Consider the following 14,007-nt stretch of genomic DNA (forward strand, 5'->3'; position numbering starts at 1 on the left):
GTGCCACCTTCTCTCTGCGTCCCAGCCACACTCCCCTCCTCCCGCTTTATCGGACACGCCAGCAAGGCTCCACCTCGGGGCCTTTGCACGTGCTGGTTCCTCTTCCTGGGGTATCTTCGTTCCTGTTTCCTGGATATCTGTGTGACCTTGTTCCCCCTTCCTCAGGGTGATTCAAATATCATTTTTTTCAGATAGTCTTTCTTTAACCACCTTACAGAAAACAGTAACCCCTTCTATAGTTTCTCTCCGTGACTCTGTTCCTTTCACCCTGATTTTCCCCTGGTGCTTACCAGCACCTGACACATGATGTGTGAGGTGTTCATGTGTGTACCATATCCCCCCCCAACTAAACACAAGCTGCAGGAGAGGAGGGACTTCGTCTTGTTCACTGAGGTAGCCTTAGAATCCACAAGAGACTAGTCCTTGCCGTATTTGTAGGGATAAAAGTTGTGTCTCCATCAAGACAATTCATATGTTGGTCCCTGAGAGGACCCTTGCCTCCTCCTGCATCCCTTGGGTTCCCGGGGGAGGGGGGGCTGGCCATGCCTCCTCTCTGCTCCCCGTGCTCATGACTCTGTAGCTGCGTGTCGGTCTCTCTGTCCCAGCCCCTCTGCACCCCCTCCCCATGGCGGTCTGCAAGACTGTCCCCGGCCCGGACCGGGGCTTCCTCCTCCTCCTCCTCCTCATCGCCCTGGCAGCCACCCCAACACTGGACACAGAGAAATGGGACAAAGTGATATAACTTATGTGAGAGCACTTGGTGCACATCCACCCGAGAGTTATTCTTTTATTTATATTTTTCATTATATTTGATGTATTGAACTTGCCTGGAATTGCTAGCCTTCTTTTTGTTCACTGACATTTTTTATCCAACCCTTGTCTAGTTAGCATATTTTTTACATATCCCATTTCCTCTGTGCTCCCAAAATAGCAATGTAATTTTCTCTGATTGATGTTTCTCTGTATGAAATGGCAAAGGTCCTGGGCTCACACACCTGGGTTCTCTGGGCTCAGGTGGGGTTTAGAAGGATACTTGGGGGTTCAGCCTCCAGCAGCTGGATGTGCTTGGCATCAGATGACAGGAAGTGAGAGAAATGACAAAGCACTTTACAACCGTTGGCATGAAAGGGCCACTCATCATTGTGCTGCTGGGACAGGCAGTTTCTGGACCTGTTCTGGTGGCCTCATGTTGTTTGAACCTATAGCTCTTAAAATTTGAATTAACAGTTTTATAAGATGCCCTAATGACAGGAAACTTCATCACATATTAGGCAAGAAAATTCAGTAGAATGTGCATGTACAATAAGCTTCCTTTAGCATTGTTTGCTATACCTGCCCCTGCAAAGAAAATAAAATTATCTTTAATGGAATTGATTCTTTCCTGAAAAAGCTTTTACCATTATGAAAAAGAATTACCAGCCACAGTAGAGGCTGACGATTATTTTGGTTCTTTGCTTAAGAAGATGCACCATTCTAAGGAAAATAAAAGTGGCGGGTAGGGAGATTGCTCCCCCTAGAGAAATCTTTTTGGTATTGTGAAGACTTCAGTGCTTTACTTGTTTTAACATATGTCGTCATTATTGTTGATAACATGGAGGGTCTCCTTTAAGAATTCAGGCTTAGAATTGTTGATCCACCTCGTGCCAGTCTCCCAGAGAGCAGAAGTCTTAGAGAGGATTAACGATTAACGACAGCTGAGAGAAGTCGAGGGGGAAGGGGAGCAGGGGGGTCTTACCGCAAACAGTGAGATTGTAAACTCTAGAGCCAGAGAGATGGGGCACAGGCTGTGCTGGGAGCCTGCTGAGGAGGAGAGCAGGGGTGCTCAGGAAACTCACTGGAAGCGTTTTGCTCCCAAATGTGCTTTTTAACCCTTTCATGGCCAAGAATAAGCTGGAGCTCACAGAGTAAGGTTATAAGAAATGCTCGGAGCAGTGTTTGGATGGGAGTAAGTTAAATGTAACGCAACTGATTAAGACCTAGACTTCGTTATTATAGCCCAGGCCTCTGCCCATCACCTCCCAGAGAGCTGCTATCCCGCCTTCAGGGTCTCCTGACTCCGTCGCCCGCCAGGACAGAGGTTCTGTGAGAGGCCGGGGGTGGGAGCCATGTCTCGGGAGCGCACCCCTGGGTGCTCAGTTCCACCCGCTGCCCAGCACTAGTTATGTGACCTTGAGTAAGTCTCCTCCTTCATCAGGCTGATCCTGAGGATAAATGAGTTAATATTTCCAAAGCATATGAGATAGTGTTTGGCACAAGGCAAAAACTATGTGTACATTAAATTAAATACTATTTTTCCTCCTGTTCTTTTTCTATAAACTTTTACGTTTAACTATATTTATTTCAAAAGGAAACTTTATGACATTATTGAAAATGGAAAACATGTTATAAAAAAGGTAACAACCCCCCCCCCCCACCGCCATGAAAGCAAAGCAGTGTTATTAAATTCTAGCTGTATTTCGTGTTCTGTGTCAGGCTCTACGCCTGAGGCCTCCTTCCGTCTGTTAAACGGTGAGATCAGTCGGTGCTGGAGCACCAAAGACACAGCTGTACCAACACTAAATGGCTCTTGGCTGTAGTCACAGGAGTCAAGGAAGAGAGTGTGTAATAACTGTACTAGTACAGGCTTCGACAACATTTAATGTCCCCTAAAATAATCTCAGGACCACCAACGTCAGGTAGGCATGTGTCCCGTGCTACGGGGACGCTTAAGCACTCTCTCTGTCTCTCTCTCTCACACACACATGCACACATGTATTAGGGGAAATGGAGGTTTCACCTCAGACCTCTGCTGAAAGCACATGTTGGTGGCTGTCACTTGGGGGTCCCAGACACTCTCAAGTGGATGCCACTTCCTCTCCGTGGGCACCAGGAGGAGCAGTCAAAGGCCGTGCTGGGGCAGATTATACTTCTCTCCACTGTGCTGTCCCTCTGGTCCCCACTACATTGCCACCAAGACTGGGGAACATCAGACCCCACTGAGGGGTTAGAGGTAATTTAAGGGAATCACAACGTCAAATCAGATCACATAGCTTTAAAGGTGTGTGAAAACTATGATTTTCCCAAGGTCCTGGGAGAAAGTACCCACAAAATTAGTTTTCTTTATAAGAGATGTCTCTGTGTGGGCATTTCCTCTTCCCCCAGAGACTCCCAGTTCCTAACTTGGCTCTGCGGACCTCAGATCCTCTCCATCAAACCAACCAACTAAACAAACAAACAAACAACCCACCAACCAACCAAACAAACAAACAACCCACCCACCCACCCACCAACCAACCAACAGACTAACCCGCTCATTCTAACTTGCACTGTATGAAATCCCTCTCTCTCTCCATGGCATTTAACAACTGTCCGTAGGGAGCGGTTTTACCCCAGGCTGTGTTTATGTCCTCTGCCCACGGCAGCCATTGCTTTCAAGTCCGAGTTCTCTAAGCAAGGCTAGTATCTTTGGGGGCTTCAGCAGGACACTCCCTGGGGGACTGTTCTCCACGTTTTACAGAGCAGAAGACTTTGCTGCTCTAATTCTCACTGAGTGGTCCCAGCACCCACTGTCCACTGAATGGTGGGGCAAAGACAGGTAAATCGGGCAAGCTGGCCCAGGGGGCTTATGGCCAGACAGCCTGCAGGTGGCTTCCGTGGTTTCAACCCGAGTCCTTCTGGCCAGCGCTCCACTGCAGAGCCCGAGCTCCACCCCAGAGGAGGCTGGGAAGCCACCCTCATAGTACCCAGAAAGAGGAAACGGACTGGCAAACACACAGTGCTGTATGTTTCTGTGCACTGGTTTCTTTAAAAGCAAGAAGATGATTCTGCTCCCACTGCTGAAATAAGGGCCTTACATTTCTTGCCTGGCAAATCCAATGATTAACAAATTCTGCGGCAGTTCTGGGTGCTTTGCCTAACACATGTAACAGGGCCAAGTCAGGGGACTAGCGTCTCCCCCAAACTCTCACTCCACGCCTGGGAGCTGGCTTCCGTGCTTGTCATTTGCAATTCGATTCTCACAGCCCTCCCTTTGGGCAAGATCTCTCATAAGTCACTGTGTCTAAGTTGCAGTGACAAGTCGTTTGAAATGGGGAACATGCACTTTGAGAATCATTTCAGAGAGTTATCTTTTGTTTATTTACCTTCTGGGTCATTTTCTTATAGTTCACTTTTAAGAAATACAAATAACATCTTTTCCCTAGTAGAACATTACTATTTTTATGAAATTTTTATTAAAATTAAAAATAAAAAATTATGACTAAGAAAAAACAGATACCACCTCCTGTAGAGTCTTTTCTCTCTGACATCACAGTCTTGCTGAGTCTCTAGGATGGTGGGATGGGGTGGGGGCCGCTAGGGAGTTGAGGAGAGAAGGCGGGGACGTAGCATGAGCCTGGTTCACTTCTGGCAAAAAATGGAACATATTCTCTGTATTTTGATCTCACCAATCAACTAGTTTGGTTTTTCCTTTAGGACTCTGAATATAGATTCACATGTTACTGTCTGAATAAAGAGGAAGTTCCTGTTTCCAAAAGTGCAGGAATCCACATGAAATTCCTCATAGATCAAACTCATTTATATTGTTTATTATTACTAAGGAGCTGAAGTGTCAGAAATCAAAAGGTTGAAGGTGAAAATCTGAAAAGCCATAGCAATTATCCACAAGAGAAGGAAATCGATTAATCTCATACAAATTACTAGTGAAGAGTTGATATTCCTATAGACTGCATGATAGTTATGCAATAAAATAGTTTGGGGCTAAAATAGTTTTCTAAAATAAATGTAACAATATTAATCATTGTAATGATGACAAGGGTAATGGAGCTACCAACAATCACAGCGGCCACCAATCACTGAGCACCTCCAGTGGGTGCAGCATGGTGTGGTCCTTGGTATTCGCTCTCTCATGTCTTTCAGAGATCAGGTTATTATGCCCATTTTGCTCATGAGAAACCAAGGCCCAGAGAGATTAAGACGCTTGATCAAAGTCGAACAGATAGGGATTCGAACCCCAGTCTCTCTGGTTCTGCACTCTGTGCCCGTCTTCCTGTCGGCCTAGTTAGCTCATCCTAGGATGGTTGAAACAGGGGGGCTGCAATGATCGGTGACCATTGCTGGTCCCTGCCCTTGAGAGGAAAGGAAACTAAGGCCCAGAGCAGTGAGTGGTCTGCCCTGGGCACACACTAGTGCCTGGTGAGATCGAACTGTCGACCCCAGGGCTCCGAGTCTCCGAGCTGCGCCTGGCCTCTGCACTAGGCTGCATCTCTGGCACGCAGCTGTGTTCATTTCCATGCACTCCTGCAAACAGGTTGTGGGGCTCGTTCCAGATAATGACAGGACAAACTTACCCTCCTGAGGGAACAGCTGGCATGTGTGCTGCGGCCTCCGTCACGGCGCACACCCTGGGTTTATGGTGACTTGCCTCTGGCTGCTGTTGACCGTGGGAAGCCGCTTGGCACAGAGTGGACAAATAAGGGAGTTCCCTGAAAATCGACCCCTAGACTTTTGTTTATCAGCCACTTCTAGAATGAGTGTTGCATGGTACGTCACCTAGGTGGGAGCTGAAATGACACGTTCATGTGCTCACAACAGGCTATTCTGTATGTGTGTGAACATACTGCTTAAGTAATACACAATGCAAATCAAAGTGTTACTAAATTTTTACCAATTTCAGTCATTATGCTTTTCTTAATTAAAATGCAATTAAGACTTACTAAATTTTTTGGAATTTTGATGATCACAATTTTCTTAATTAAAATGTGATTGAAAACATCATTGAAGTTTTGCTAAATCTGGGCATGATGGTGTTCTTCATCAACAGATACTGAACGTTCTGTTCATATGAGAATGGTCTGCATGCATCTCTGATATAACCATGGGATTCACAACTGCAAAGGGTCCAGGTGATTGACTGGCTTCTTTCCAGGTCTAACATTTTGGATTCTAAATTGCAGTGTTCAAAACTGTAGCCATTAGCCACTAGTGGTCATTTAAATGTAAATTAATCTTTTTTTTTAAAGATTTTATTTATTTATTTTTAGAGAGGGAAGGGAGGGAGAAAGAGAGAGAAACATCAATGTGCAGTTGCTGGGGGTCATGACCCGCAACCCAGGCATGTACCCTGACTGGGAATTGAACCTGCGACATTTTGGTTCGCAGCCCGAGCTCAGTCCACTGAGCTATGCCAGCCAGGTTTAAATTTATCTTTGAAAAATTAATCAGTTGCACTAGCTACATTTCTAACGCTCAGTAGTCACGGGGGCTAGTGGCTCCCATATTGGTCAAGTGTCGGTGATGGGACATTTTCATCGTCACAGAAAGTTGGATTATGCAGCCCATTCTAAGAGAATTGAATGATCTTAGTGGTGTGTCTTCCTTGGGATGAGAAAGGGTCTTATCACATAATTCTCAGAAGAACATGAGTTTGGGGCTTGAACGCATTTAGCTTTTACTTCTGTCGTTGAAGGAAGTAAAGATTCATACCGCTGAGGGAGCGGGGCGTGGTTAAGAAGCCTGACAGATTGATCCCTTTCTCATGGGACAGTTTGCTTTCGCACTTTTGATTGCTCTGGAAATATGATGCTTGAGGGTAGGCACACACACTCGAGAGTGCGTTTCAGCCACACCCCAAAGAGCCTCACCCTCCAGATCACCCCGAGGCTCAGAGGCCTGTGCTGAGAGTCTGGATAAAGGCACAGAGCAGGATTCCGCTGGTGCCTAGCCCAGAGCAGCCACTAAGAAGAGGAGAATGGAGAAGCCAGCCAAAGCCAAGTAATATATTTCCTTCTCCTACCAGCAAGTCTTCTGGGTGTGGCCAGAGCCAAGGGGGCTGGGGACTGGGGGCAAGGGGCTCCCTTCAAAATCCTCACGCGTTAACTAAGGCCTAAGGCTTAGCAGGGAAAGGTCATGCATGGGTCAGGAGGGACCACAGGGTCTGATCATGCACTTAAAACACTTCGCTCTTTCTGATGGATAAAAAGTAACATTTCTTGCAGAAGATTCGGAACATAACAGAAGCTAGGAGGATTTTAAAAATCACTTATAATATCACTGGAAATAACTACTGTTACTATTATGAACATTTAATTTTTTTTTCTTTTAATTCCTCGAACTGGACTATAAAGAGTTAATATTAAATGCTTTCCTTTTCCGAAGCCAGGGCTTTTTCTCACTTAATGGTCCTACCCTGTGGTTTCTTTTCTCCTTCTGGCCATGTCCTGCCTCCAGGTCTCCTCTCTCCGTTTGCAAAGGCAGGTGAGGTCTTTCCAGTCCTTCTGCAAGAGAATGGCGTTCACTGGCCTCACTCGCGGACTTGCTGAGGGAGCTCCGTGGGGGCTCCACGCTGTGCCCTCGTGGCCACGACGGCCTTGGGCGGGTTAGCTGTGTGGTTCAGAGCAGGCCTTGGGGTTCCTTTTGTTTGGGGCCTGGGGACGTGTGTGTCTCTTCATCTGCAAGGCAACTCGGTAGAATTACATGGGTGCATCATCCGCTCAGACTGGGGACAGGACTGGGCTTCCGGGGCAGCACTGGGCTGCTGAATCACTTAACAAGTTTAATTACTTAAAACCATTTCTGTTCTGAGTACTGTACTTGGCTAGGCACTGGGTCTACAAAAATGCATCAGACTAGATCCTCTCTCGGAGTGCGAACAGATAGTGGTATTGCTTCGTGATAAATCAGACGATTGTGGTGTGGGTGTTGTAAGTGCTTTGGTCCGGATACGCTCGGGGGGCTGTGGGAGACTGGGTGAGGAGACACATCCTGTCCATCTTTGGGGATCAAGCATATCTAAACTGAGGAGAATGAATAGGAAGTGACATTCTTGAGGTGGAAGTGGGGTGAGGGGGATGTTCCAGGCAGAAGGCCCGGCCTGAGTAAAGGCTGGGAGGTGAGAAAGCAGGATGTCTTGGAGAATGGCAACTTTAGCAAAGTATATACCTTACCCCTCTTGCACGTTTTGCTGGTAAATGCCTTGGACAATGACGTTTGCTTCAACACTGGCCTGTGTTGATCTCGGACAGCCCCAAGGGGAAATGCTACTGTTTGTACAGCAGACCCCAGTCAAGGCCACCCCTCTCAGGAAGCCTGCCTAGGTTTCCTCTGATGGAAATAAACTCTCCTTCCTCCGAATTCACACAGTGCTCCTGTCCTCTCTGAACTTGGCACTTTATACGGCAGTTATGTCGGAGTCTCTCCTGCCTTCCTGGACTAGGAGAGGACTGAGGTCCCGGACACTCTGACTGCCTCCCAGAATCCCAGCTAGTGCCTAGGACAGCGATACACTTAGCACAGGAGGGTTCAGAGAACCCTGGCTTCATAACGAGAACTGGCCATGTCTGCTGCTATATATATATATTTTTTAAAATAATCTAGTGTTTCTCTCTCTCATTGCAATTATTTTTCCCCTGATGCCCTGACACAATCAGGCTCAGGATAATTATCGGGAGAGGGTAGTGCGTTTGATGTCATTTCTTCATGCAGATTGGATTCATTAGCGCAGAGGTTTTACGTGGCATTATAAATAGTTTCTGGATGAAGGGCTCTGCCCTGAGTGGAGAGCGGGCAGCCCTGCTCACGTGACGAGCAGCCGTCTCAGTGTCGCGGAGGGTTTGTGGCAGGTCTTGTGCCCAGCACTGTGCATCTGCAGGGCCGTCCTCGTTAAAATAATGACATAGTCCCAGACCAGCTGGTGAGTGGGTCCCGTCTGGAGCCTGCTGAGTGCCCTTCTGACAGCCAGGACCCACTCACATCCAGCGATGAGTGGGTTAACGCCACGCACAGCAGGAGGTCTCCAGGGTCCCAGCCTGGTGCCCTGGCTGGTGGCACTTTGATAGGTTAACACCCAGGCCGTTGGTATTTGACGGTCATCTCTGATTATGTAAGTATGTGTCAGTGGTGTTGAGGCACTTCTCACTAAAGAAAACAGGTTTGGGGGTGCCTTTCGGATCAAAGAGAGCTGACCAGGGAACCACGTGTAGCCATGAGTCCCACCTCCTTCGATCTTCTCGTTCACCGACTGCATCGCCTTGGGCGCGTTGCTTCATCTCTGCTTTCCCGTTGGTTTTTTAGTGGGGTTTTTTCCCCTGTCTGTAAAAGAGGAAGAAGAATTCATTTCTCCATCCACCCACCCACCCATTTATCCATATCCAACAAACCGCCGTGCCAACACCAGCCCGGATATGCTGCCTCATGCGGAGCAGAGACACATTTAGGGAGTTCAGCTGGGGGTCTAGTTACAATCTAGTTTTGAAGGTTACGTGAGGTGTTGAAAGCAAAAGCCTTTTCAAAACCGTAAAGGACTTCACTGTGTCGGAGCCGTCCCCCCATCAGTGTGGGGGACATCAGTTTCTGGATGTTTGCTCACAGGGAAGGGGCCGGGCACTTTGCGCCATGTAGTGTCCGGTGAGGCTTGTCTGCTCCGTGGGTACTGGTTTGTCTGAGTCCTGCGGACCGCCGGGGGCGGGGCTGGTGCCAGTTTCCCCCTAACCCGTCTTCGATAACAGCTCCCTGTTCCAGATGCTATTTTTTTCCCCAAACAGTAAGAGGTTTACAGCCTTTGCCAAATGTAAAAATAATACACAGCTTTTATAAAAGTGTCAAGCAATACAGAAAAAGGCATACAGGTGGAAGTAAAATCAATCCCAAATCCAGTCTCTCAGAGATTAATGCTCATCTTTTTGGATGAAACATCCCTTCAGGCATCTTATTATAGGCATTTATATATGCATTTTAAAAGTGTTAACTGCATCATATCATACATGTTTTTCTGCAACCTGCAACCCTTGGAACATTATCCACCGGCCCCGGGAAGTTCCGTTGTCAGCTGGGTGATGGAGGAGAATGGTTTACCTTAAAAAGGGGCTGTGGTCCCTGTGCTTTCTTTCATCACAGAATTCTGTGAGCGCTGAATCCTTCTCTCGCACTTTCTCCTGGAACTATCCCTTGGAACTATCAAGTGTGTGCGGAGCTCTGGTGTGGTGGCATGCCTTCAACTCCATGAACACTCACCCGCATAGCCTTTGTTCATGAGTGCGTGGGGTTCCCCGTGTGCACAAAATGTGTTTATTTAATTAGTCCTGTGCAGACAGATACTTGAAATGTCTCCCATTTTTGGTCAATGTAATAATTCCACAATAAAAATCCTTGTATATTCGACGTTGCCCGTTTACAAATTTGTGCAATCAACACCCTCGGGATAAATTCCTAGAAATGAGAAGGCCGAGGTCAAAATTGTTCACAGTTTAATTCGTATTTGAATCAGGGGCCGTTTGAAGACAGGAGAAGGTCTGGGAGCCCGAGGTTTAGCTGGAAGACAGGACTTAAAACTCGGGGCACAATGATGGGACAGTGCGGGGACAGTTTGGGAGAGAGCTGAAGAGGGAGTTCTCAGGGGAGAGGGTCATGGAGTGTTGAGACAAGTTTTAGGGACAGTGGGTGAAGTGACTGGGCTTTGGAGTCTTAAAGATAACCTGGACTCAACAACTAAAAAAAAAAAAAGTCTGGACTCTCAGGAGGGAAGCTGTCTCTTGGAGAGACCTGCCTAAGGCAGAGGGAAGGACTGGGTTCTTTCCAGCTCAGCCCGGGTGTGAGGCCTGGGGCCCAGGTGGGCTGACAGCGGCCGACAGGAGCTGCAGTGCAGAGGGACTCGCTCCCGTGGGGCCCTGCTGGAGCGGCAGGTGGCACGATGACTCGGGGTGGGCGGAGGGTGCGAGCCGGTGGAGAGGACATTTCTCACTTGAATTGGGGGTTCGAGAGTGGGTGGAACTCCTTGGGCCGTCAGGTCTCCCTGGAATAGGCTGGAGGCCGGGAGAGCTCCCAGGGCACCGTGGTGCACAGAGGCTGGAGCACAAGGCAGAGAGAGTAAGGCTGGTCCTCGAGGCTGTTTCCCCTGGGCCTCCTCTTTTCTGAACTGGTCCAGGCGGGGCCTCCCTGAGCAGAGGACTTGCTCTGCACCCGCCCTTTATGTAAGTAGAGCTGTCCAGGAGGCATGTGATGAAGGTCCGTTGTAGAACCTGGAATCTGCTTCAAGTGCGGCTGAGCAGGATCTACTTGCCAAGTGCCCTGCAGGCGTAGCCCGCACCACTCTCAGGGGATCGCCTTGGTAAGGCGATGCCTGGAGGAGTCACCCCTGCTGGAGGCCCAGGGCCTGGGAAACACTGAACCCTCATCCTCCTCCGGCAGGGCCAGCTACACAATGTGCGGGGCCCAGTGTGAAATAAAAGCAGGGGGCTTTTTGCTCAAAAGGCAGGGGGAAAATGCACCTTTTGTTTTTGTTGACTCTTTCTCTCTCTCAACCGGTCTCTCTCTCTCTGTCTAGAGATAACAGAGCTTGTTCACAGGGGCCTGGGGCTCTGTCTGCTCCCTGGAGGGGGAGCAGCGGGTGGCCAAACCTCTGTCCTGGGGAGGCAGGTGCGGTGGGAGGGACACGCATGAATCGAGGCGCCAAGTCCCTGGCACACGCGATCTTGTTCCATTGGGCTTACTTACAAACCACAAATTCAAAGACAAAATTATGAAGAAATCAAGATGGTGATCACAGAGAATTAACCCCCACGTGCCGGTTCCTTTCTGAGCTTGTGGCCCTGTGTGACTGTCCTGGTTGCAGGTCCCATTCCTGGGGACCATGGGTGTCATTTCCACTCCCTACATCAGGAGCTTATTCCTTAGACCCATCTTGCAAGGCACCAGGGTGGATGACAGACCAGGCAGCCCAGGGGCTGGTGCCGGTAGGGACTCGTGTGCCTTGGTGTCTCCAGGCCCCTTGCGTGGAGCCTTTTTCATGGCTGAACTGAAACAAGCCACCTCCTCCACACCCCTTCATGTGGCCTTGCCACCTTGTTGGACTTTGCTCCCAGCAGCTGCCACCTGTGCACAGGCTGGTGGCTCACGTTACATCACCCGTAGGGGATGGGAAGCTATGAGATCGATTTCTGTTGGGGCTGGCTGCCAGCTGGGGGCGGGGGATGTTTGTTCCACATCCCAGAAGATAACATCTGTAGCTGAGAGGACAGCAGGGCTTCTGTCTGAGTCACTGGAGGGCAGATGGGCTTGAAGGAAATGGAAAAAGGGGGAAACCTCTGTCTAAGAAAGTAACCTTCTGGTTGCAGTGAGTGCTGCTGGCACGCTGCGCTTTCTGTCTGATCTTGGTGGGAAACACGCCAGGTTCTCTGAATGTCGGTGGTACACCTGTCTATTTCCTGTTTGATCCCATTGGCTCTCACAGCAGCCAGGGAGGAAGATGTTAATGGACATTGGTCAAGAGTCTGTAGCTAGTAAGTGGTGGGGCCAGGATTTGAACCCAGGCTGACTCATTCAGATTTCCCTTGCTCCCTTTTCCACTAAATCCCATTGTCTGGTCCTGGTTTCCAAAACACAACATCTGAGATTTCTACGGACTCCACCACTTTGTCTTGCCCTTTTTGTTCTCCATCTGGCTCATCTCTTCCTGTCCTGTGGAGGGGTTGCTGCTTAGTGCGCTTCTGTCCTATGAGCTGGTATGCAGAATGGAGATGGAGGCAAAGTTATCAGAGCTAGAAACTCAAGCAAGTATTTTTGCCCCCCCCCCACAATGGGTTCTGAAGCTGGACCCCTGTATTTAAGGATAGAGCTGGAAGTTACAACATCACATTAACCAGCATCCTATTGGCTACAAGTTAGTACATAGCCACATCCAACCTCAAGGTGCCAAGCTGCAAGGGATGCTGGGAAAGGTAATTTTGTAACGTTCACTGCTATGCACCCAGCTAAAAACTGGTGTTTCTATTATTATGTGATAGAAGAAAAAACAAGAAAGCAGGAATAACATTCAAAAATAGAGATGAACAATGATGAAGTAAAAATGTATAAATAGAAGCTTCAGTATTTCTTTCCTGTACCACAATGCATGGCCTTGCCCAGGCCCCAGAGAGTATCAACCCTTCCTTAGGGAGAGTTGCCCTACAGGGTGGTCTGGTCTTTCCCCGATGCACTTGAATGGCTCCTCTGAAAATAATAGAATGCTTTGCTTAGAAACATTAGCTCCAGGAACAGGTACGTTATTTGTGGGGCCTAGAAAGGAAGAAAATATTAAGATTCCTTGTCCAACAATTATTAGAAATTTCAAGATGGCAAGAGCAGGACCTTAAAGAAAGTATGAGGCTTGTCTGAACATGGTGCCCCGTGCAGCTGCATAGGCTGTGCAGTGGGGATCCACGATGAAGCTGGCCCTGCTCAGCTCTCACTAGGGGGTGACAGAAAAGGTGTTAAAGTCCCCACTGACTTCTTGTGATCACCACATAATTTATGGCGGTCAATACTTATAAAATAATACAGTATAAATCAACACCCAGAGTAAAACTTGAACAGCATTCGAGTTTGGTGGAGAGTTGGGGGTGACTCCCAGATGGACGCTTCCGGAATGTTTCTCGGGCTTGGGACGCTCGTCACACATCCCTGGAAGTGAGAGAGACTCTGTTGCGACCTCATTGAGCATTCTTTGCATGACGGCCTTGGGCGGGTAGGTTGGTACTATGTTTAGTAACCCAGATGGCCTGCTTTCCCCTGGGTTCTGGGACAAAGGTGATGCCCACATGCCCTGGAAAGAGCTGGCACACTGAGTTCTCCAGGCCAAACCGTCCTGTGCTCTGCAGGTGCCCGGAGCGTGCATGGAGGGAATGTTGAGGGGGAGCCCTGGAGGCCATCGCAGAGAGGGCTGCACTGCGCAGGACGCAGGACGTAAGATTAGGTTGTGGTTGAAGAGGAACGTCTCATCAGGTGTTAGGGCAAGGCTGCGAAAAGGCAGTACGATGCTGGATCTGAAACCCAGAGATGCGGAGGACTGCAGGGAGCCAAAGAGAGAAAAAGGCAAACAGTACAGAATTTGCGCTGGGAATAGCCACAGTTTGGACCATGACCACTTATTTACGATTCTACAGCTCTGAAAACTGAACACTTTCTCTAACAAGGACCCTTTTGCTGTAGAACCTGACACGAGGCTACTTATTGTCTTTATCCCGGTTACGTGAATGGTCACAAGTTTTATAGAAATAT

At 48.5% G+C, this 14,007-nt stretch overlaps 1 protein-coding gene across 3 annotated transcripts in view; it reads left to right on the plus strand.

The window, feature by feature from the left end:
* Positions 1-6,633: 6,633 nt before the first annotated feature.
* The window catches only part of FER1L6 (fer-1 like family member 6), a 129,178-nt gene continuing 121,804 nt past the window's right edge, over positions 6,634-14,007 (plus strand). For 2 of the 3 annotated variants that reach the window (XM_045860987.1, XM_045860988.1), the window contains exon 1: positions 6,668-6,750. In XM_045860987.1, coding sequence (XP_045716943.1) covers positions 6,728-6,750 — 23 coding nt within the window. In that variant the 5' untranslated portion in view covers positions 6,668-6,727. Of the gene's footprint in view, positions 6,751-14,007 lie in introns of all 3 variants that reach the window. The other variant, XM_045860989.1, reaches the window with a different exon arrangement.

The sequence above is a fragment of the Phyllostomus hastatus genome, unplaced genomic scaffold (genome assembly GCF_019186645.2).
Source record: "Phyllostomus hastatus isolate PE091 unplaced genomic scaffold, TTU_PhHast_1.1 phas_scaffold_21, whole genome shotgun sequence".
Classification (NCBI taxonomy): Eukaryota; Metazoa; Chordata; class Mammalia; order Chiroptera; family Phyllostomidae; genus Phyllostomus; species Phyllostomus hastatus.